Source organism: Pholcus phalangioides, unplaced genomic scaffold (assembly GCF_987345545.1).
Source record: "Pholcus phalangioides strain wild (caught in Gottingen) unplaced genomic scaffold, Ppha-v1.0 ptg000008l_1, whole genome shotgun sequence".
Classification (NCBI taxonomy): domain Eukaryota; kingdom Metazoa; phylum Arthropoda; class Arachnida; order Araneae; family Pholcidae; genus Pholcus; species Pholcus phalangioides.
This window is the reverse complement of record NW_028301601.1, coordinates 11728138-11754336: the sequence shown is the minus strand read 5'-3', so window position 1 is coordinate 11754336 and position 26199 is coordinate 11728138. Positions and strand designations below refer to the sequence as shown.

Below are 26199 nucleotides of genomic sequence, written 5' to 3'. Positions count from 1 at the left end.
TGGAAAAGTCCAGGGGAGCAGAAGCTATGGGTATAACATAGGATCCTATGAGTTGACTTAATTTGGGGGGGGGGGGGGTGTTTGAGAATAAAAAAAATTCTGAAGGGGCGGGGCGGTAGAAAAACAGTTCTTGCGAACAGCTTCCGAGTCCTCTCATGAAAAAAAAAAGTATTTTAGGTCTGTCTGGAAAATCTAGGTATATATGCCTAGATACAGGTAATATTGAACCTTACTAATTAATAGCCTTATACAATTTGTGAAGCCCTTGGATCTAATCGTAGGTTATGACTATTACAGGCGCTGCCAATCGAAATTACGTTTTTTCCCCTCTTTACATATATATCAATATCTCAGTCATCACCCATCCGAGATCAGAGAGAGAAAAAAAAAGGAAAAATGACGTACGACTTTGAGAGCAAAGGAAATAGAATGCTACTAATGCCTCAAACACGTTTAATCATCAAATGAGAGATAAGCACACAGATAAAAGGATAAATACAGGTCGGCGATCGTAATCGTCACCCATAAGTTGGGCCATCTTGAACAAAGGCCCCCCCAGGGTCGGTCAAGGCAGAGATGGTATGTGGAATCGGTTTTCTATAAAATAGATCTGTCCATTAAACGCACTATATAGTCCTCCTACCACGAGATGAGATTTGGCTACGGCACGTCATGTCACGTCAAACGATTCTATTTTATCCCAGAAGGACATGCCAATCGTGAAAGCTCAGTCACTGATGAACTTTTTTCGATGTGCAATCGTTTTACCAAAAAAAAAAAAAAAAAAAATTGAATAAAATCATCCGACGTGACGTGACATGGCGCAGCGAAAATTCATCTCGTGGTCGGAGGACTATACTTATGGTGTATTTTCACTTCTTCCACATCTTCTAGCAAAAAAATCTAGACGCCAAAAAAATTTTTACCTGGAGAAAACGGTCCAAAATAATGACTTTTTTCATGGGGCATAGTGACCCTCTTTCATTTTGGTAGATATGCTGCTATAAATTCCAAACATTTTGTGCTGCTCTCAGGCCCACGATTTAGTAACCACAAAAAAAGAAAATTTTAGGTATCAATACCGATTTTTTAGTTGCCATGGCGATCTAGCACCTAGGATTTGTACAATCCTGGTCTACAAGTGGTGTAAGTAATGTGCAAGATTGGCGATTTTGGATGGGCGGGGGAAGGAAAGCAACCAATACTCTAAAAACATTTTTCAGTCAAAAAATTATTGTTCCTTTTGCTGCCACGAACCAGACGGCTAGGATGCGCGGCTAGGAACAAAAGTCCAGGTATAGTTCCCGGTACCACCCCACCTTGTATCTAGAATTAGATCATAAAACAACATCCCGCGACTTTAGCGAGCAAGTACAAATTCCTGCACACTACCATTTGGAACATTACTTTTTCTGAAAGTTGGGGGATGGATGAAGTACTTAGCCATAGGAAGGGAACACGCCAATACCAAACTGCACAGATACGCCCTCCCCAACACTACCCTTCAGGAGAAATGACTCATGCATAGTTCAACAAGGGCGGGAAAAAGCGCTATTAGTCGAAAAGACGGGGGGGGGGGGGAATAGAAGTTGATGACCATATAACGTTTCTTTGCGGGGGGGGGGGGAGAGTGGGAGAATTCCGAAGAACATCCCCTATAATAGTTTTCCTTCCAAGGATCGATGAAGCCACATCTGGGATGCGCAGAGTCACGCATGAGCCCAACACTTGTTTCTATGTCTCCTTCATGGTACGAAATATTCGAAGAAACGGTACAAATAATGCACCCAATGGGGATTGCCTTTCCGTGCCCATCGACCAAGAAACCATTACCTTATTTCCTTTGCCTTTCTGGATTGCCCGAGTTCCCTTTCTTCCTCAAGTCAAAGAAGCAATCTCTGTTTGCATCAGAGGTTACCCAAGCATTCCTTTTTTCGTTTTACCGCCCTTCATTTTTTTTAGTTACGCCAACCCATAGAATCCGATAATGTACCGATAGCCTCTACCGGTCCCTTGGATTAGTGTTTCTCAAAGTGTACGTTACGTCTCCTAGAAGCGTCGAGGCGAGTGGATATATTTATTGATTTGTGCGCTTATTTATGCTTTGAAGGGGGTTCTTTTCTAAGGGAAAATATCTGTTCTATTCTGGGGAGCCACAGATGAATCATGAGTCGGGCAAGGGAGCCACGGGTGACAAAAGTTTAAGAATCACCGCCTTAGATTTGATCTTCCATTGCCAACTTAGCGAAACACTGGTTTAGACGGTTGAACAAAAATCGAGTGCATAGATCATTTCTAGTGACCCATCTATACTGCACTACACAAAAGTTGTTTCCAACTTTCATGATTCCCGTACCTCTGGAAATGCGTTGGAAGCTTGCATTTCGAAATGCTTACTGCCAAGACATGTCTACGAGGATTTTTAGACAAGCTTAGTCATTTGTGTTTACGCTGATTTGAACAACAATTGACGGCGCAACGCACACGAGTTAATCATACAAATCAACGACAACGATTTAAACTTGTCTAAAGCTGTGTTGTATAACCAGTGTGTGCGTCCATCATCACCCTTAGAAATGAGTACGTTGAGTATCCCTAGAAAAGCATAAAAGCTTTGATTTAACCCATTTGTAATTTTTTCCGAAAAAATTTGCAGCACATACGTTTTTTCTTGTTAAGCTGTACTTAAACGAGTACAGCGGGTACAAATGGGTTAAACAAGTTGACGAAGCGGATTGCATTATGTTAACAACATTAGAGATGTTTACCCATAGAAATGAGTAGGAGACTACTTACTAGGCGTATCACCTAGAAATGTTTACGAGGCTTTCTTGGACTAAGAAATGAGTCGTAGCGCTCATCCCTTGAAATGGGTAGGAGACGCGTGTTCCTAGAAATGCGTGTTAGTTACCCCCTACAAATGCTTATCTCTTGAAATGAGCAGGAAAAGCTTGAATATTATTATTCTTAGAAATGCGTAATAAATGTGCGCATTGATAAAAATGCGAAGAAAGTTCATGTACCCCTTGTGTATTTTGCCATAACGCTGCGCCTTGCATATTTTGCTATGAAAAAAGGTCGTCACGTACCCTTAAAGGGTACTCGACACTGCACGTGTCACAGGTCAAGCATCACTTTTGGGTACCACCGTATGGCGGAGTGAGTCAAAGAGTGCCACAGGTATAACATAGGATCCTAAGGAGACACGGGTTTTCATGAGATGATGTGGGAGGGGGCGATAAGGCAACTCTCATCTTTTCAGACGAAAAACGCTTTTCGAGAATGGTACAAGATCCACCAAACATATTCACGGAAGCCGCTGAATTTTGATGTTCCAAATTTTAGGGCAGTAGCGGAGGTTTCGAACATTTTTTCCCCGTCACCGCGTGCCGCAACTGACTTTAATGAGAACACATATTGGCAGCTGAAAAAACATCCAGCAGAATCTCACGAGGAAGTAAAAACAGAAAAGAAAAAAAAAATCCTTCCATTCAATTCCAGAAAATAAAATAAAAGGCAACACAGAAGGAGTGCCAACGAGTTCCATTACCCTACCGGAAGTGACTCGGCACGCTACTGGACTACCAAATGCGCAAAGAACAATTGTTTAACCCTCAAGTGGGCAAATTAGCAAACCCCCCCTACCAATTTGATAGCTCATTTCTTCACACAGTATGTACGCACACACCCTCCTATAGATAATCATTGACTGAAGGTCCCAAAAGTCACGCTTGATTTCGAATGAATCTCTGGATGGCACACGATTCCAACAGGAAAAAAAAAGGATATTAAAGACCTCTTTTTTTCCATCTCACTCCCCCTACCATCAAGAATGCAATTTTCTACAACAGTAACCCATAATGTCATCATTATTGTGAAGTTGAAGGGACGAGACAGAGTAGGGGGGGGGGGGGGAGGAAACTCAATGATCACATCTATGAGATGGGTGAAAATGATTGCTTCTTGACGATCGAACTCGAGCGATTTTCTTACTCCACGGCGCAAAATTGGTTTCGATGGAAGCTCGTTTTTCTGTTGATTCCCTTCATCGCATTGAAAAAAAACCCGCAAAAAACATCTCATTTAGATGAGACCAGCCCACAGCCCCACTACTCTAGGCTACGCTGCTATCAATTTGCTGGTTACGAATCATCGAGAGCTCAGAACAACTATTTTAAAAACCACGACTCGCTAGACTATCGAGTGAGCGACTAAGCGTACTAGCTTGCTGCCCGGGTTTTCTTCAATGAGGCTTTTTGGATATAACGTGATTTTCCCTATTCTTTCGTTGAGGGACATACAAACCGTGTCTAAGTTAGCCAATATGGCGACTTCCTGCGCGACTCATGAAAGAAACAAATCTGGATTTAAAGAAACGTAGAAATGAATATACAGTATATATTTTTCCCTTTTTTAAGGGGAGATTCGATATTTCGATTCCCATCCCCTCCCCCATTGAACTTCAAGTTATCCACCTGCCTATTTCAGCTTCCAAAAATGCTTAGTTAAAGCTGTGGAATTTCTTCGATGTACTTTTTACGGGCCCATAATTAATTTTAAAACAACCTATAAACTATATGAATTTATGCAGTTGAATATCAAAAGACAATACGGAGACATTAATTTTCGAGCTTGAGGAGATAATAAATAAAAAAATTTAAATCAATGTTATAGCATGGATATTCAACTCGAAAGTAGGCGTCCGGGCTAATCACTTCACATCCAATTTTCTTGGAATTCAATACAACTTTTAAAATTATTTATGTGACAGGAAACGCCCACTAAATTTCCGCATTTATACAGTAAAATCAGCAATTTTAACACTGATTTCTATGGGGATCATCCTTTGCCTGACCCTCAAAGTGATGCTGATGATTATTCTGACGAATATTGAAAAAATGGCAAATCGTTATAAAGCCATAAACTATTGTAAATATACTGGCAGCGTTAAAGTGACAAACCATTGTAAAGGCATATACACGTCTGAAACGTCGCTAGGGAACCACGATGACCAAAGTAAACGTTCCGAAAGTGATTGCTGAGGCCGAGAAACCATTGTTGCCCGATGATTTTTCGCCCATTTCGGGCACTTGCTTAGGTCTGACAAACTTTTAAAGTAGCCTATCGTTCAAGTCGGGTCCCATTTGGTACACAGTCAAATCTCGTTTTAACGAATACCGTTACAGCGGAAATCTCGTTTTAACGAATACCGTTACAGCGGAAATTTCGTTTTAACGAATACCGTTACAGCGGAAATCTCGTTTTAACGAACACTTTTTTCTAATCCTCCAGATAAGTTTACAAAGGAATAAAATGCAAAAACCTGGGATTCCTTTATAACGAAGTGATTTCTTCCATCTCTTGGAAATCGTTATAACGGGATTCGACAGTATATGCAAAATTTGGCGACGATCGATCTAAAATTGTAGATTTGTATAGAGAACACACACACACACACACACAGAAAACAGTTATATATAGATATTTGAACAGAAACCATCACACCAAAATGCACAGATTGGAAGCCCACCATCAGGGCCGCAACCATTGGCGTACGCGGGAAGGGGGGGGGGCCCACCAGAGCCAAGATTATAGTGTTATTTTGCAGGAAAAAAAGTAAAACCCCCCTCAGAAGGAAAAAAATCTGAAACCCCCCTCGAGAAAATTCTGCGTACGCCTATGGCCGCAACTATATACTTTGTCAGCAGTAGTAAGCACGGATTCCGACACCCCGTCAGATGCGTCCAAATGAGAAGGGCAGTTGAAAGGTGAATTCAGAGCCCCCTTCAATCCAGCACCCGGGGCACCAAATCCGCCTGCCTCCCCAGTTGCGGCCCTGCTCAACATCGAAATGTAAAGATTCCGAACTCATTCTTTTACACAAGGTGAAAGCGACTATCTTCTCCCTTAATGACCCCCCCCCCCCAAAGCATTTTTGAATCTAGAAATATTCAAGCTCAACATATGGATTTTTCTTCTTTTAAGAGCACTACATATTCTACAGATTCGTCGATGAGACTAGAACAGGCAGTGGCTCATAGATGTTTTTTTTCTGTCATTAACTGTCATGCCAAAAAGTGTGGCAAACTTTAACTATTTGTTGACTAGCCTTAAACGAATACTGAACACGCATTTATCATGGCTTTAATTTAATGAAGCCATGAATTTATCTAAACACTTTTTTCCACCCAAATTTGCATTAATGTTTCGCCAAGATACTTGGCGGATCCAGGTATAGTGAAAATCAACGCAACCTCAGACACCTCTATGATAAATTCCATTGCCTCTCGATCGGATTCAGGGAGACTTGGTGGATGGCAATCCAAGTGCAAGGATGATGGCTCGTACTCTTTCAACACTTCGCAACAGTTTGAGACGAATACATTTTGACGTTGTTTTGGGACACACACCATCCTCTTCAGAAAATAAAATATTCAGTCAAGGGGTAATAAATTATGGTGATTGAGCATGCTATTCATTTCATTGCTGACCCTTGTCCAAAACAACAGAAACAATTCCAGATCGTAACACTTCTCCTGAGACTTGCACAGTAATACCCACAATAAATAATAATATTGCATAGCACAGTAATATCACAATAAAATACCACTATATTTTTTCGCACTACAGAGTTTAAATACATAGAGGGAATGCGGAAGCCATAACCGCAGTTGGTGATCATCGTCTACAGCAGTGATTCCCAACAAGGGCGATGGAATGTTCCAGGGGGAGCGGTAGAAGCTACGGGTATAACATAGGATCTTATGGGTTAGATTGCGTTGGGGAGCGATGGGAGAAACAAATTTCTGAAAAAGGGGGCGATGGGATAAAAAGGTTGGGAAACTATGGTCTACAGCAGTTTTTCTTAACCTTTTTTTGCCCGTGGCCTCCTTTGAACCATATTTTTTTTTCTCGTGGCTCCCCTGTCTTACCCAGAGTTTTCAACTCTCATCTAGAAGCAAAACACTTCATACGTATTGAAATGGTTTTTTTTCAGTGAATTTATACTGAACCAAACTTTTGCAAAGAAAATTGGCCTCCAGACCAGTAGGCTAGAATTTATTGATCTCCCCGCTAGTCCGAGTTCTATCAGGACCGTCTCAATATCATGCGCCCCCCCCCCCCTTAGGCAAAGCGATGCTATTGTAGTCCCATACTTTAGCTGGAAATAAACAGCCTACATATTTCCTATTTATTTTCAAAATTAGTTGTACTACACAAAATATCATAAGGTGGGGTCACTTTTTATGGGCATGAGGCCCCTCACAAGAGTGGGACTGACAGAGCTACAGCCCGGGGCCTAATATGGTTTTCATCATTTTTTTTTTCATGCAATAAATTTCATATAGGGAAGGGGGGGCTGAAAAATTTAGCCGGGGACTTGAGAAAAACCCCATCCTAGGGAACTTGTTGCAAAATGTAGGCGGTGAGGCCTGGGCGGGTCCATGCCCTAAAGAAGGCCCAGGTTTTATAAGTGGTTTTGTTGGATTCTCTCTCACACTGTAAGTGTTAGTCACTAATATAAAATCTTTATTTCTTCACACCTTAATTTTTCTTCTCAGCTTTCCAAACCACCTGTCGGGCCCCCTTGAAGTATAGTACCACAAGGGGGCCATCCGGTTGAGAACCACTGGTCTACAGGGTTCTCAGCAAAATCCGCTTGATCATTTCAATACCCACAAATTTCTCTAATATTTCGGAAGAAATATATTCAAATTAATATTAAAATCTTAACCTTCTCCAAATTTTGGTTGTTTTTTTTTCCTTCCAGAAACTCTTCCCTGGCCTTCATCAAATACACTCTACGCTTAATGTGATCGCATCGGGACTCGGGATTTCTGATAACAATAACCGAATAACTACATCCCAAATAAGTTCCGTTTGGGCAACTGTTTTCCTTTCCCATATTAATTGGTAGCAAAGTGTTGAGAATCGTTCTATTTTTTTTTTCTTCATTATATTCTAAAATGGGACTTCCCCCCCCCCTCAATTTGAGCTAAAAAAATTTTTTTTTTGCTCTTTAAGCCATTGTGAGGCGTTACAATGGAACTGTCTAATGTGTACCAAAATTATGACTTTTTTTTAACGTACATAGATCCCTGGAAAGAGTCTCTCGGGAAAAAGAAATTTAAATCCAGAAATTTGAACATTTGAATTGAAAGAAACTGATCAAGAACTGAACGGAAAAGGTTTTTTTACCCCTCCATACATTTGCCTTTACTATAGGGAAGCCATCGCAAAAGCAGCTCCACACATATATAGATCACCGCGAATACTACGGACTGATTACGACATTAACTACGGAATTGCTTTTCAACAATGTAAGAGGGAGAAAACACCTTCTAGCCTCCTACATGGTCTTTCAAACTGATAACAATAACTTAGGGGAAAAAATTTCTTTTGGTTAGACCTTTGCTTCAGAATGCGCAAAAGAAAGATAATATTATCCGAAGTCCTAACTATAAACGAATTTCCCATGTTATATTGGTCTGTTCTTAAATTTGCAAAAGTGATAATAACGACAACATTATCCATGATTATAATAAGCGGCGTCGACTGTATTTACATATTTTACTGACTTTTGCCAAATATTTTACATTTTCTCTAACAAAATTTTTCATTTCCCCCGATTTTCTCGGACTTTCCAGGTCACCCTGGATCTATTGCTTTCGCAATCTGGAGTAAACGAATGTAGAAATATCTGAACGGGAATGGGTTGACACGAACATATCCTATTGGTTAATGAAGTCCACACTATTGAATCCCCATCAATCAATTTTCCAGCATGACGGGCTAGCAAAGCACCAGGCTAAGAGCCCGAGATAAGTCTTACCTTTTAATTTTTATTTAAATTATAGATTTAAATAAACCACAGAAGCTGTTAACCAAAAATCTTGGGCTGGTCCATTTCCCAGGAAGCAGTATGTCCAGAACAGAGAAATGCGTGGTCAGTGATTCAAGGTACCTTATCGACTATGACACGCACACGCATCTTGCGGCCCCAAGCGAAATCCAAATACAGTAGCCAGAGCAGCTCTAGCGGCGCAACAAGAACGGCCGTATTCGCAAAAGAAAATTACTGTATTGATTGAAAAATAATTTCCCATTAAAAAAAAAAGTGGCTGCGCATCAATTAAATCAATTCTTAACCTTTTTTGTATTCCACGGGCCCTTTGCGTTTGCATCAACAAGACAAAAGCCAAGAACCCCCCTAGCCAATAAGATGAAGGCCACTGACCTATTCACAGAATAATATTCAGTACATTGTTTTCTTTCTCATCCATAACAGGGCTCCCAGTAACCTGGAATGTCAGGGAAAATATAGTATACTAGGCAAAAGTCGGAGAAATATGAAAATAACTGATAAACCCCCCCCCCCCCACATTTTGGAGCAGGGTCTCTAGACTGGGATCCTTGGTGAAGCTTTAAACTTTACGGGCACTTCTATAGTGAATTTTTAGGATGAAAAGACAAAATTATGATGATTGTCCCATGTGCTGTCAGAACTCCCCCGCTCCGAAACCACTACACGGATACCCCAAGGGGTCCGTGGACCTTTGGTCAAGAAACACTGCTCTAAATAACATAACGAATACTACGAGCGATAACAAGCCGCAAGACTATTATTATAGTATCGCTCGTAATAGCTTCCTGCGGAGAAGACCAGCTTTTAGTGGAAATTATTCGTCCAACAAAAAGGGACCTTGACCAAACACCTTGTGAGGGAGACACCGTAAATAAATACACTTTGTACAATAATTGATTGAAGGATTAAAATATTTCCCAGTCCGAAAATTTTCCCGCAGATGCCATCAAGGTTTGCTTTTCATTCCGGCTTTAGAAGGAGGTATGGAAAACTATATGTGAATGCACTGATTAGACTTCCCTGGGTCGGGGGGGGGGGGGACTGCCGTATCTACGTAAGATTGCTGGGAAAAGGAAAGGGCGACACCGAAGATTCTCCTGAGATAGGCGAGGAATACTAAAACCAAACGCATCTTCCTACACACATCCGTTACAAAAAACGTAGCGATTCACAAGTCAAGGAGGAAATATTCCGCTTGAGAGAGAGACCGTGTGAAGTTATTTGCAAGGAAAAGCAGCGAAGCGGTAATGTTTCTTAGTTCGTTAAAATGGGAGAAGTCATGGGAAGACGTACCTGTTTAAATACATGTTACCGTTCCAGAAGAAAGTTGGTTGGGATACGTCGAGTAGATTCGGTTCGAATTTTGAATATATCCAATTCAACACACACACAAACGCATACAGTAGCAACTTCACAAATGTGAGGAAAAAACACCCTCGAAATTTGTGGATAAATATATGCATATATACACCCTCTTAATGAAATGACTGGGAAAAATCTCGTTAATCTCACTAGAGATCTGACAAAGCGAGAGAGAGACAAGAGCCCAATACGCAAATGACGAGAGTAGTCTGAATCGTAGCGCCACAGTGGAGTAGAGCAGCTTTTCGTAATAACAAAAGCGAACTCTAGGCAAGAAGGGGGTGCATCGTTAGCAAGACTGAGCTTAGTCATTCATTTCAGCTCTACCACCCGCGTACAACCCTTCTCATTAAAATTCCTATTTCACTTTCCCCCTCCGCTAACGTTTCCCATACAAGGGATGCCAATTTTGAATTTCCCCGAGATCCCCGAATTTGAAAGAGAAAAAAATAGTGCCCTTTTCCGGAAATCCTGTCGACGCAACGGGGGATTCGCGAAGCGAGGGCGAAATTTAGATAGATATACAAGATACCCACGTTTTTTGCCTATAACCCACCAAAACTATGACACAACCCTTCGAACTCATTTCTCTCTTTTATTTGAACACAATAAAGTTTTGCGTCTCCGCGTAAAATACAGCAAATTTTACGCGCCATTTTATGATGGCAATTACTTTTTTCCGGACATACATCAAAAACTTATGGCAAGAAATCAGTGAAATTTTTTTATCCATTTATTAGAGAGAGGGAAAAAAAAGAACGCATCATCATGACTGAAGAATTTCTGAAAGGTTATACAAGAAAAACACACACACTTTTAAAATGAAAATAATTCAACGTGTTCCAAAAACAAACGCTAAAATTAGCTTAAGAATCCGAAATTATTCCGAGTAAGAACAGAAGGGAAAAAAAACCGCAATTCCAACGCAAAAACATTACAAGCTGTCAGCTTCAGCCTCTAGACTAAAAGAATATTCAAATATGCATCATTTGCATGTTTTCAGGTATTCCTTTCTCGTCTAATTTTCGTCTTCCATGTCAAAAACCTTATTTTGAATACCAGCTTCAAGCTCGAGTTCGACGCTTCTGCAAATTGGTTTATTGAACTCCGTTCTTTGTCCAAGACAATACTTAATTCTTTTGAAGGGGGGCCTAAAGCGCATCACAAGCGGAACGTATACAATGGACGAGACTTTCCTATCGATTAAAGTACTACTATTTAACCGAACATGCACTTCGTACACATTCCTCAACGGAATTTCTAACGAATCGGCGCACGCCGGGATGCGTGGCCTGAGTATGTGTGATCCTAACGTAATTTACCGATTAAACTGGAAAACAAAAAACTTCGCTTATTCCTTTTTTCTTCCGGTTTTTATCAATCTCTGAGGCCTGCAAAAATTCACGCTTTTCAACTCCAAAATTGTTTTTGATGAAAATTACAATGGTTAAAGTACAGTGGTTTTCAATACGGCGACGAGCGAATACTTTTCGGAAAGTAGGGGCGGCTCTGAGACGAATGCGGTTGCTTGGGGAGCCGCTTAAGAGTGGTCTCAAATCATGGGTAAAATGACACATTGCAGATAAATTAAGAAAAAATAAATACATTGATGGAAAGATTTGCAGAGAAAACAGTAATTATTGATACATTTCGTACAGCTGGAAATACAATTGCGATTTTTCCGGTTCGTTTCAATAGTGCGATTTATTAAGCCGGAGAGGGCGCCGAAACTATGTATCGCACAAACGAAAGTTTTGTCTGAAGCCGCTCTAGTATTGGGGGGGGGGGCGGCACACACAGGGGAAAAACAAACCATGATAAGTTGTGGTGGGGGGTTAGAAACAGGGATAAAAATATAAATTTGAAGAAATTAAGTTCGGAACATCGGTACATTTACAATCCCCTAGAACAGTGTTTCTCAAAGCGTGCGTCGCGGCTAGCTGCAGATATTGATATGTGCGCCTATTTATGGTTTGAAGTGGTTCTTTTTTGGGAAATATACACCAAACTATTCTGAGGAGCTGCAGATTAACTATGAATCGGGAAATGAAGCAGCTAGTGACAAAAGTTTGAGAATCATTGCGCTAGAGTCACCAGTACATCCATCCCCCCCCCCCCACACACACACACACAAGAGGTAGGTCTAGAAATCGACTTCATAAAATTTTAGTGAGCTATAAATTTACTCAGAAATTAATTTTTTAAATAGAAAGGAATGTGAATTTGGGTGAATTTTTGAATGTGATGAGACACTGGTAAAGACAGGGAGCCATAAGAAGCAAATATAGTAGGAAGAGGGATCATGGGCAGAAAAAAAAACACCAATACAGTGTTCACATGGTGAAAATTCTCCAGCTGAGAGATAGTTCCTTTTTACTGAATGGTATATCAAGACCCAATACATGCCCCAAAAAACCAAAAATAGCAATAACAACAACAACATGATGAAGAGACACGAATTCAACTATATAACAAAAGATAATTAAATAAAAACCAATAAGCATATTCAGCTTGAAATTAATGTTTGGTTTTGTTTTTTCTCTTCTTTTCATCTCGGTAGGACGGAAAACCCGAAGACGCAATCAGAGGAAACGAGTTAACGAATATAAACATGCATATCCTCAAACGTGACCACCTTCAAGAGGATAATAATAATCATGACTAAAAATAACGTACGTGAGCGCACAAAACAAACTCCGATCGCTAATAACATCGACCAGATTGACCAGACAGAATGGTCACGATCCCGTACACTTCTCGGGATGAGGAATTAAAAAAAAAACAAAGTTGTCGGACGGGGGGCAAGATTCGAACCCTGTTCTATCTCAATTACCCAATCAATCAGAACACCGCGAGAGTGTATGTGTATATATATATGAAACGCACGCCGCCATAATAGTCCATGGTTATAATATATTCTAATTAAATATTCGAGAGAAAAATTAGCTATTCTATCAATTAATTATAATCATCGGAGACGCCGAAGCCAGACGCTATCTCGGGCTGGCATCTCTCAAAATGCAACAACAACACAATCTCGGAGAGTGTTTGAAAAGTAAAGGGGAACGAGTTTCCGCATAAAGGGTGGAGTTGTGAGAGGCACGAGGTACAGGAAAAACGAGCTACCACCATTATATATGTTCGAATTCTTCGACAGAACCGTTTATTTTATTTTTTTCCATTTTGCGATATACTCTCGAGGTCATCGAAAAATGCAAAAATGAAATAAATAAGTGCATGTAATAAAACATCATTTTCGCCCGTAAACACGCAATATCGGATGATGAGGACGCGCTGCGAAGTTTGACAAAAAGGTAAACGGCTCGAACGATATGGGCGTCGTGCCAATGTCCGAAAATGAGGGGTCAGCGCAACAGATTGCAAAAGCTGAATCTTCCATGTGCCGAGAAATTCAAGTTATCTTTGACCTACGAATACTCAATATTCATGATGGAGCACACGACTGCTTTTCTCTTGAACCCGGGACCATCTTGAAGGCCACAATTCCGTCAATATTGGGCGAGGAAGGACAAAGAAAAAAAAGATTAAATTTTTAAGTTTTTCAAAAAAAGCAACAAATCCAGTAAAACCTCTATAAAAGAAATCCACCCTCCATTTCTCTGGAAACCGGTCCTTCAGAGGAAATTAGTTGAGATGCATTGAAAAAAATGTTTCAGTATACAAAATGGATTATATTCTCATCATTTAACATTATATGTGATACCCATACAGAGTTGAAAAATAAGCAGTGAGATGTTGTTCCTCTGCATAAAATGGATCTGGATGATCAATTTAGATATATTCTGAATGGATCACACAGACATAAAAATTTATTCTTAACCCTTTGAGTGGTTTTTAAAATTTCCCTGATCTGTATTATAACTGTCGCAGTGGAAATCACTAGATACCTCTGCAAAATGCCACACATTTTTTCAAGTACATATTTTTTTCCGATTTTGTGCAGGCGATAAGCGCCCATCCACATAACCGAGAATAATAAAATACAAAGAAGATAAACACTCTATATCTTTCGCTATTATTTATTAATATATGCATATTCCTATATTCCCCGGAAGTAAAGGGGGGAAAAGTCTTTCTCCTTCTACTCGTATTATCAAAGTTTGAACAAATGCTGACTCCACCCACTGGCAATTGATCTGGCAGGGGTTGAGGGGATTACTCATTCAAAGAAAAATGCAACAAAAAAGAAATACAGTTGGCACTCTGTGTTCGCGAATTTGTATGTGTAGTTGTACGTGTTAAATAAACGTTTAAAAAATTCCTGTTAGAGGTTTTTCTGTGGTGCTTCTGAAAATATTTATACAAGACTGTTGTTTAAATGTTTCTAAAGCCCCGTTCACATGTGCAAATATTGTGGTATCATTGGGAGTTCTAGAACCCACTCGATGACTTTTTTCCTCTGTAAGGAAAGAAATGGAGAGCAGTCACTGGTGAAAATTATTGAAGTGGGTTTTAAACCAGTGTTTTCTATTTTCCATGTAAACGGGACTTAAAAATGAAATACTTGCAAGGAAAACTTGAAATATTGACATAGGTTAGCCTCATTGCTGCGGATTTCTTCTATTATAGCATCAATGAGTTTAGAGTCAAATATATCAAGAAATAAGAACATAAAATTTGATCAGCTGTTGCTGTAGTTACACCTGCTACTATACAGGACATTCTGTTAATGGACAAACAAACTCAGAAGGTTGTTAGTAGGCATCAAGAGGAATAAAAATTGCAATGGAACACGGTGTCGAAAACTGCATTGAGAGGGTGAAAATTGCAAAAAACACACACAGGCTCCAACTCCGGAGGAGACAAAAGAAACATAACCCCTTCCTTTGCAAATACAGGGGCGGGGAACTGACTGTACAAGTATCCCTTGCCTCACTTTACACATTTTTGTTACAATGTATAATAAAGGATATCAGTTGATTGTTGAATGCATTCATGGGTTCACTTACCATATCTGACGCCTGTGGACACACTAGAGGATCTCATAGAGCAGATTGTTGTTGCTGCAGCAGACATCAAAAGCATACCTGGTATTTTCAAGCGTGTCCGGGAATTGTTTTCGTTGTTGTAGACTGCAATGACATCAACGGCGCTGCCACTTCCAACAACTCTTTTGATAATTAATCAAATAAATCTTTTTGTAGTTATTATTCTACTTTTTTGTCATTCCAGCATGACATTGAAACTTGCATGCATTTTTTGCAATTTTCACCCTCTCAACATGGCTTGCAACACCATGTTTCATTGCAGTTTTTGTTCCTCTTGATGTCTACTAACAACCCTCTGAGTTTGTCAGTCTATCAACAGAACACGCTGTATAGCCCTGGATCTACATGTCTCATGTACAAAGTGCTGTTTTTTTGAGGGTGCAATAAAAAATGTATGCACAGTATAGCTATTCATTACTCAATCGCCAAATCTTGAGAATTAGAAGACAAGTTCATTGTGAACAACATAGCAAAGGCTTCATAAGTTTAAATCGGCAATGGATCATTTCCATAAATTAGACCCATCTGCGAGACATTTTTCACATGTGGAAAAATTGATTCAATAACTAATTGTTACTGTATCAGGGGTCTGTCTAGCCAAAATTCGGGTGTTTCCCGGATCCTTAAAAAAATTCTGGAGCTGAAAAATGGACCCTTCACAAAATACACATTAATGAAATCATAAATTTAGCATTTCATTTCTTTTGGATTTATTAATTAGATTATTTTTCTTCCTGCAAAATCACTAATTTTTCACAAAAATAGACCTTACAAAAAAAGTCTGGACTGACCCCTGTATACTCTAACAACTCTAACTGGGATTTAGAAGAAACAACTAACAGGCATCATGTTTTTTTTAGAAAGCATCCCCTTAAATCACTGTGAACACCCCTCCCCTCTACTTCTTCCAAACAAAGCAGATAATGTGACGAGATGCCTAAAAGAACAAAATTTTAGGGTACAGGTTATTTGCAGATTTTCTCTAACTCCTGGAACATAACCCCTTCCAATACAAATACGGGGGTGGAAGGGGGGATTGCACACGTATCCCTTGCCTCACTTTACATATTTCTGTTATAATGCAATTAAGAAAAGTTAATTTAAAAATATGCCATTAGTATAATGATTTTAATTCTGAAAATGAGCTTAAAAATTAGGTCAGTAAAAAGTAAGTAAAAGTAAAGATATGACATAGTTTATAAAATGACAAAATTGGTTGTGAAAATGAGACTAATGTGAATGAAAAACACCTGAATCCACCTCATCGGAGCTCACTTACAAGTAGCTTTCCTAAATGTATAATGACATGAATGATAGCCATAATCTGTTGTTACAGAGTGACAGACCAACATGGCCAATTAATCGTGTAAAGAGAGGAACATCTGTACAATCAAACTGTGTTGGGAGACGTTTTTTGTGAACATGTTGTATTTCTCACATGTGGAAAAATCGATTCAACCAACTAATTGTTACTGTATTTTACAATTTGAAGATCACTAAAAGTGTATTCATATCTACAGACATTCACTGTTTCAGACAAGTGTTGTTATGGAACGGCAGCCAGAATGAAACATGCACATATACAGGGTGATTCAGAAAAGATGGGAAAAACTTTGAGAACTGATAGTACACACCAATACAAACCATTGCCATCAAAGAATGCAAGGTCTAACATGAAACGCAAATGCACTAGGAAGTTTCGAAATGGCCGCTCGCAAACGTTAAAATGGCATTCCTGTTGAAATTTATCAGGAGAAAAAGAACACCATGCATGTAAATGCAACCTGAGGAACAAGAAACCGCATGAAAATCTGCGTCACAGTGAATAAAAGGCACGGATGCCAGACCTGTAAAGTTATTCCAGTGTGCAACCATCCTAACATACAGGATAATGGCACACTTTAGCAATACTGAAAAAGCAGACACCCATTTCATTGACTGAGCCACAAATGAAAATACCAGAGGTGGCACGAATGTATGGTGAGCATTTTCCCCAACAGACGGTTGCCCAATACAAAAATATTTGTGCACTTGCATCGGCAGCTGGGATACTTTCTTGCTTCCCGATCTGATGCACTGTAAATCAGAATTGAATATACTTTCTTTTTCTTCCCCAGGTTACTTTGCATGCATGGCATTCTTTTTCTCCCGATAAATTTAGACAGGAATGCAGTTTTAACATTTGCAGAGCACCAGTTTCAAAACGAGCTATGATTTGCGTTTCATGTCAGACATACATTCTTTGATGACAATCGTTTGTATAGGTGTGTACTATCACAACTCTTCAAGTTTTTTCTATCTTTTCTGAATCACCCTGTATATATATTTTTTTATGTTTTACATTATATACATAGGGCGAACTTCCTATATAGGCTGTTCCAAATTGTTTGCACAACAGATGTCTCTGTAACCATTGACTTTACAAACATACTTTCAATTAAAAAAGTTTTCAAATGACGTGGTTACTTAAAATCTGAAAATTATAGTTTGAGGGGTCATATACATGAAAAAATAAACTTTTTATATGGTCCCTGTATGCTCAAAAACCCAATCAGAAAGTTGTTGCTCTGTCTCTCCTGATGCAAACCCCCCACCCCCCAAAAAAAAAAACACACATATTCCTAAGTGCAATATTCAAAGATATTTGAATTCATAAAACAGAGGAAATTTAATGCTAGTAAAATGGTTTTTTTTTTGCATTTAGAGCCTTTTTCCCCCAAATTTCCTCCATTTTTCAAATTTGAATATCTCAGTGAATATTGGACTTGGAAGCGTGAAAACTTTTTTTTTGTTAGCATCAGGAAAGACAGGGCAACAGCTCTCTGATTAGGTTGTTAAGCATATGGGGGCCATATAAAAAGTTTATTTTTTCATGTATATGACCCCTTAAACTAATTTTCAGATTTTAAGTAACTGCATGTCATTTGAAAACTTTTTGTATTTGAAAGTACATTTCGAAAGTCAGCGGTTACAGAGATATCCACTGTTAAAAAATTTGGGACAGCCTGTATAATGATACTCTGCAGACAAAAAAAATTGCGTGGGATAGTTATATCAAGAGACATCATTGTCATTATACACCAATAAATTTAAGCTATTGTTGACAACTCTTTCGAATATTTGGTGCTGTCTATAACAATAAACCTGCCTGCAACGATATTTTATTCAGTCCGGGAACAATTCCTATTCAATAGGAAGTAGAGCAAATGCTCAAACTGTCTGTATGTAACAATATTTCTTCTAGGTCCTTACAGCATTGTTATAGACTGTTCCAGACTCTGCCACGAAGCTGGGCTGGATGAGATCTCTGCAATGGGGTAAGTTCCGTGGCAGAGCTCTGGCATTCATCCAGTATCGTCATACACAGGTTTTACTGTATATGATAACAATTATATTATTGTAGTGAGGTTTTATTACACAACTAGCAACAATTATATTTGATTTTATGATCAATCCTCTACAGCGATATCTTTCAAATTTTTTTTTGGAATCACCTAAGTCTAATATGTTTAACTTCTCTCACACATCATCTTCCTCTATGATAAATCCTGCTATAACTATATTTTATGAAGAAATTAAGAAACCTTCTAAAATGATGTATTTTTTTATATCTTAATCAAAATTACCTTTCAATCTACCGTATATACTCGTGTATAAGCCGACCCCCACACTTCAGGACCACCAAAACAGCAATAAATTGAAAACCCGTGTATAAGCCGACCCCAAAAATTCCGTGCATTTTAGAGAAAAAAATTACTATATTTTCGTGTAAAAAATTAATAGCTTGCGGAAATCTACAATAGAAAATGATTCAAACTTTTTAATCCGTTTTTTTTAAGTCTTCAAGGTCATGGTAACAGGGCTGTCTTAAGAGCATCATGGGAGCACCCCGGGCCAAGTGATTTCTCTGAGTCCCTACCTGGAAAATTCTCAAAAAATTCAAATACTTCTCATTTTTCTGAGGCCCCTCTTTTCTTGAGGCCCGAGTGAGCCCATGCGTTAAGACGGCACTGCATGGCAATCCATCAGATCATCATAGGCGTTGCGGCATCTTCATTTTTATCTTCATCTGGGCTGTCATTGCCATTGTCACTTTCAAAGAGGATATCTTCTTCAGTTCCGTCCATCGCATTGCTGATGCAACACTTTTTGAAGGATCGGATGATAATTTAGGCGGAAACACAATTCTACGCCTCTAGATAGCTCACTAGATCAATGTAAGGTTTCTTCAAGGCACCACTCTTTGTAGTTTCTTTATCATTGGAACTCATCCATTCGATCCACAAATTCCTCAAATAGTCTTTGAGACGCTTGTTGATGGCCTAAAGGCATCTAAAGGCTGTACAATCAACGTTAGACACCACCAGCCAGTGATGTTTTCGATTTCTTTGCATCGGCTTAGACATTATCAGTTCTGTGGGGTTTGGACATATCCTATATCAATAATGCTACAAAAATGACTACTGATTGCGCGGGTCGATATTTTCTCATCAAAAACTGACCTGAGTATAAGCCGACCCCCCCCCCCCCCCACTTGGGGAACGAATTTTTCCACAAAAAAAAACTCGGCTTATACACGAGTATATACGGTATTTTAAACATCTTGCTAGATTTTTATTATTTTGGTGGGCAGCTGGTAACATGTACTTCATGTCTACCGATCACAGAAAAAGTGTTAATAAAGTTCTTGGTAATTACTACATTTTGGGTAATACACAAAATTATGATGCGGTAAACACCTATACAGAGACAAAAAATCGGAATTCTATTAATCAACTAATCTGTTTTGATTTTTTGCAACAGCATAAATTTGGGGTGCATGATGAATAACACTGACTCTGGATATAACAATAATGTTTTTGCAATGATAGTTTTTGTTGGCAAACAAAGTATGGCTATATCATAATTTTACTGACAACATAAACAAAAACTTTTTTTTTTTAAATATATAATTAATAACAATTAAAAAAAAAGGAAAAATTTGCAAGAAACATGTAATAAATAACAATTTGGTTAGATGCTTGAAACAGTGCATGTCTGTAGATGTGAATCCAACTTTATCTCTGTTACTAATTTCTGTAGGTCATCGATGTATCTAATTAAATGAAAATATCTTGATTTGTTTAAGCAAAATATATTTGTAGATACTTTTTTTTTGTGAATTTCTGCTTTCGATTAAATGGCAAAATGCTTTAACATAAAAAAAATTTTATACTATCAAGTTTCACTTAAATTACTCATTGCTTTGCCTATAGATTCGCCGTTAGTTTTTCTGAACCAAATGTCAATCAAAAGAGCTAAAATCAATATAAGATAAAGATTATTCAATCGACTATCAAATCATGATCAAAAATTATTGTTGAATTACAGTCAAACCTCTATCTCAAAACTGATAAAGGAGGGAAAAAATTTCGAAATAGAGAGTTTTTGACAAATGGTGAGTAACCTGAATGACTGACTTTCTAAAACAATGATAAAATCCAAGCAGAGAAACCTGGGAGATGGAAACTACTCTTGTTACAAATATCTGACATTTAAAAATAATCAAAAATTGTTTATTGGGTAGTTGAAACTTTTTAATTGATTCTCTCCCCCCCCCCCCCAGTATAAACATATTTGAGTGAATCTGTGAGCAAATATTAATCAATCAATGGTAGCCGGTTTACATAATTTTATTTCTTTTACACATAAAAAATTTAACTTCCTACGCTATGACACATTTTGAATAAATGAAGTAATTTATAAATTTCCTGTGCGGGCTGAATTAATACTCAAATGTGTACGATTTTGTGCACAGTGATTTTGATTACAAAATATGTTCTTTATCGTTGTTTCAAGTATCTGTGGAAGCAGTTCCATTGTGATGCACTGTTTTATCAGAGTAAAGTTGAGTAACCCTTATAATGCATAGCGTTTAAAAGCAAGACATTTTTTTTACTTCTTTTAGATGCAAGAAAAAACAAAATGAATGAGCTTTTAAAGGTCAGTAATTGATCTTGAGATAAGGGCTTTGCAAACACAAACCTTGATCATCCGACTTGATTGGAAAGAGACATCATCCGAAAATTTTCTGATAATCGAATATGCAGTAAATTTAAAGGTCCAGTATAAATCAGAACCAGTATAATATGAAACAAGCATAGCTCTAGTAACATAAATATATTGACACACACACACTTACATTCCATCATGTACCAATTCATTAAAAATTCTCCAGACGAATATTTATGTACGGTTAAGTAGTAGTGACATCATCATCATCATCATAAGAACTCATTAGTTAAACACATATTCAACACAAACAAACAAAACCCTTTCAAAAAAAATCCATCTAAAGCATTGTTACTACTTATTTTCTCTCGTGATGCCTTTTCTTGCACTCATTAACATCATTTTCCTCCCTAGGATAATTTCAAAATTTTGTGATAATCTCCTCGATGTTGATGAAAAAAATTATGTTTGACGAAGCTGGGGCTAGAGAATTCTGAATAGACATAGGTTCACATAACCAAGGTTCTGGTGTAACGTATTCATGGCCCCCCGGCATAAAGGTCCGAAATCGTCATCGCATAAATACATAAATGTTTACTTTTTGTTTTTGTTGGCAGTGGTAGTCATGTGATGACGACCAAGGCCAATAGTGATGTTACCGGCTTGCGATCATATATAAAAGAAATGGCCATGAAGCCGATTGGCTTGTTTAGTTTTTTTCCATTTAAATACTGGCCGTACATTGTCACAATCGCTCTATTTTATCACTGCATTTTAACTCCAATAACTTCTTGTTTGTTAGCTCGAAACGATCAGTTGAGGTTGTTAAACTAAAAAAAGTCATGTCATAACTTGAATAACTCTTATTCTCTCTTTCCCAGCTGGTTCGGTGAAAATGATTTTATCATGAAAGTTCTGTAAATGAAAGTCTAATAGCCTTTTATGAGTTTTACAGCACCGATCTGGTAACTATGCAGCCTGCTCTGGATGATGAAACCCGGCATGGATTATCGGTGGAGGTGTCAATTTACGCCGATCTAGAGGTCCTGTTATCCTGTGCTCAAAGACGTCAGCTTTACTAGTTCCTGAGGACTTTCATCTCTAATCTCTGAGAGATCTTCACCTGGTGTTGGTTGCTGGTGACTTGCCATGAACTCCGGAACTTTGTTCTTCAATTAACTCTACTAACATGGATTGATCTGTATTGTGTCTACCCTGGTCTACAACTGGAAAGGTGATGTTCAACAGAACATGGACTTCCTATGGTTAGATTGATCCATATCTACTAACATGAAATTTTAGAACTGAAAGAAAAACTTAATTGTAAAATTGTTCGCAACGATAAATTGAGGGTTAACCTGTGAATGCAAATTTACAAAATCCATTTAATGTAATAAAGCAATTGAAGTGTACAAAACAAACTTTTGTTTATTTATTTCCTACTTGCTATCTGCCTTAACTTTGGATAATTCGAACCGGGCATGCAACCCCAAAAGAGATGTTACAAAGCAATTTGTAACATGGGTGTGTAACCCCAAAAGGGATGGTACAAAACAATTTATCATTGTGAACAATTTAACAATTAAGTTTTTCTTTCAGTTCAAAAATTTTATGTTAGTAGATATGGATCAATCTCACCATAGGAAGTCCACGTTCTGTTGAACACCTTTCCAGTCATGGACCAGGGTAGACACAATACAGATCCATCCATGTTAGTAGAGCTAATTGAAGAACAAAGTTCCGGAGTTCATGGCAAGTCACCAGCAACCAACACCGGCTGAAGATCTCTCAGAGATAAGAGCCCTCAGGAACTAGTAAAGCTGACGTCTTTGAACACAAGATAACGGGACGTCTAGATCGGCGTAGATAGACACCTCCACCGATAATTCATGCAGGGGCTTCACCATCCAGAGCAGGCCGATAGTTACCAGATCGGTGCTGTAAAACTCATAAAAGGCTATTAGACTTTCATTTACAGAACTTTCATGATAAAATAATTTTCACTGAACCAGCCGGGAAATATAGAACAAAAGTTATTCAAGTTATGACATGACTTTTTTTTAGTTTAACGACCTCAACTGATCATTTTGAGCTAACAAGAAGTTATTCGAGTTAAAATGCAGTTATAAAAGAGAGCGATCGTGACAATGTACGGCAGGTATTTAAAGGGAAAACTCACGGCTGCATGCGTCTAAACAAGCCAATCGGCTTCAAGGTAATTTCTTTTATATATGATTGCAGGCCGGTAACATCACGATCGGCCTTGATCGCCGCCACACGACCACCGCTGCCAACGAAAAACAAAAAGTAAACATTTATGTATTTATGCGATGACAATTTTGGACCTTCATGCCGGGGGCCCATGGATACATTACACTGGTGTATTTTGATAAATTGAAATGAAAAGATAATATCGAAAACCCCTTTGATATTTCTCTATATCAAACTGTTTTAGTCACAACAAATTGTTACTCTCGACACCTATACAAATTCTAGAAGAAAAAAACCACCACCATGTGATCATTTTTAGCCAACAGGCATCCCCGAATAGAACACATCTCTAGGTGTAGTTCTTGATAATGCCACTCTGTGGTGTCTTTCGATTATGAGGGTCAGTCGGCAGTTGCCCATTAATATTTAATTTTTTTGTTTTAAAAGTTAGCTAAAAATGTAGAATGTAAAGTATATTCCACCACAGAGGACCTTGACAGGAAGTGAGTAAGTGGTTATGTTTTGAGTGGCAATCTGCTTTTTTGTTTGACAAGGAAATTATTTTTTTATTCGTCTTTGTTTAAATTGTGTATTCAGTTTCTATATTTTTAGTCAGATTAATTGTAGTGAATATTTGAGTAATTGATTAAAAGTTTACATTGCTTCACACAACAATGTAGATGTTTTCAATGAGTATTGTTCATTTCATTTCAATATAAAATAAATATCGTGATTTGGTCTCGCAACAATAATATAATAAAAAATGTCATTTACCTCATGTTTTATGAAGTTTTTACAGATATTTTGGCAACACATGAAGATATGATGTACTTACGTCAAATGATATTTCATCAGCCGCCAGGGCATTGTAACTCATTACAACATACGCAGCAGCAACAGCTGGAGTGTTGATAGCAACCTCATCTGTCACTATGAGACGATTGCCCCTGTTGTCAAGCTAGTACAAGAAATGGAAAATACTTATTTAAATCTCAATGCCCATGTTGATTTAATTTTGTATATGTTTTTATATTATATGATTTCTGATTCTGTTTTATTTTGGGCCCATTTTATAAAAATAAAATAAAACCAGCTGTACATTTCACCTTAACAAAGGTCAGGGTACACTGCAACATTTCAGGTTTTAACATTTTTTAATAAAGTGGGAAAACAAATTGAACAGAGGGTTAATTTTTTACTGCATTCAAAGTTTCCTCCCCCCACCCATAACCTTTTGTATTTTAAAACATATTTGGCATTTCTTATTTACTAAAACAGAGGTTTCTAAGCTTTTTTTAGTTGTAGCTTCGCCAAGCTTTCAAAATCTGTACAACTCCAACAAGCGTAAAAAAATTTGCTTGAGCTTCCCCCGCCTAAGTTTTTCAAAAGGTGCATTTACATGCACATACTATGCATTGTGCTTCAGAGTTTTGCTGGGATTTCTTATCCATGTGTACCACTGTCACAAAATATTTCATCGTGAGCCAAGCAATGCATGCTAGATGTACTAAACTTCAGAGGCTCTGCTCATGATACATTTGGGGAAAGAGCTAACGTTGCCTCTCTTTGATTTAGTACAGACAAGGCTGGGATTGGTACTAGGTTGTGTATGTGGATAGAGACAGAAAAGAAAAATAGTAGAAGAGTTGATCCACTTTGCCCAAGAATATTGAGAAGACACCAACGAATAAGGCAAATACACAAAAAATATAATAAAAGTCCTAATGCATTTCAACACCAATGGGTGCCGTCTTCAGAGGAAAAATTTAACCACTAGTCGCGCTGACCGAGTTTCCCACTTATGTTGAATACCAAATCTTCACGCTCGGTGAGACCGAGCGGGGTGTGTATTCGTTGGTGTCTTCTCAATAAGAAAAATAGTACAGCGAATTCGCGAAGCAAAATCATGGCGAACAGAAGTAAGAGAGAGTGAGTATATGTACCTAAATATAGAGCAAAAAAACTTATTTAAGTAGTTCCAAAAGTTTGCAATGTTCTTGAAATTCCCCCCCCCCCCAAGAATTTTTGGCATGTATGAAACTATCATATTTCAACATTATACCCTTTCACTTGTTTAGATGTAGCCTGAGCTAAAAACAATCACTCATGTTGAAATGTGATAGTTTTATGCAATACAAATTGTCATAAACATTAATTATGCACTGTTTGTGTTGCATTTTTTTTGTGTAATGTCAAGTATTTTATTTTATAGCACCACCCGTGAGTGAAATTTGAATTTTTTTAAATTTATATAAAAAAAAAACTCCTGGCCATGATATGAATTTTAGTGCAAACTGCACCTTTTATGTTAATTGGTTAATTTGTAATTAATTTTTAAAATGTGTCCTGTATATTTGGGAAAATAGGATATTTTATGTTTATATGATAGAATACTACTAGATACGTAAAAACCAACAAACTTAGAACCAGGATAAGGATTAAAATTCTTTCCTCAAGGACACATGGCAACACTTTGGTAAGACAATATACAGTTAGCATTGTTTCTGACACACATCTGCTGGGCGGCCATAACATCAATTATACCATAATAGTTCATATGATAACAAATCTTACAGACGAAAGTCCCTTTATTAATTAGTTGGCTGTTTTTATTAGTAATTAATGAGATGCTAGTAAAATAATGTGCAATTAATATTTAATTGATTGTTTATTGTCTTAATTATAATTTACCGGGTTAGTCTCAAAGTTGAAAACCACTGCAGCAGGGTTTAAGCTAGATAAAAAATTCCTTTAGCAAAA

The 26199-nt window shown here is 38.0% G+C and overlaps 1 protein-coding gene across 4 annotated transcripts in view; it reads right to left on the bottom strand.

The window, feature by feature from the left end:
• LOC149083691 (uncharacterized) overlaps positions 1-26199 on the bottom strand; it is a 112198-nt gene that overhangs the window by 31317 nt on the left and 54682 nt on the right. For all 4 annotated transcript variants that reach the window (XM_089234180.1, XM_089234181.1, XM_089234182.1 and 1 more), the window contains exon 6: positions 24275-24397. In XM_089234180.1, the coding sequence (XP_089090306.1) occupies positions 24275-24397 (123 nt within the window). The remainder of the gene's footprint in view (positions 1-24274; positions 24398-26199) is intronic.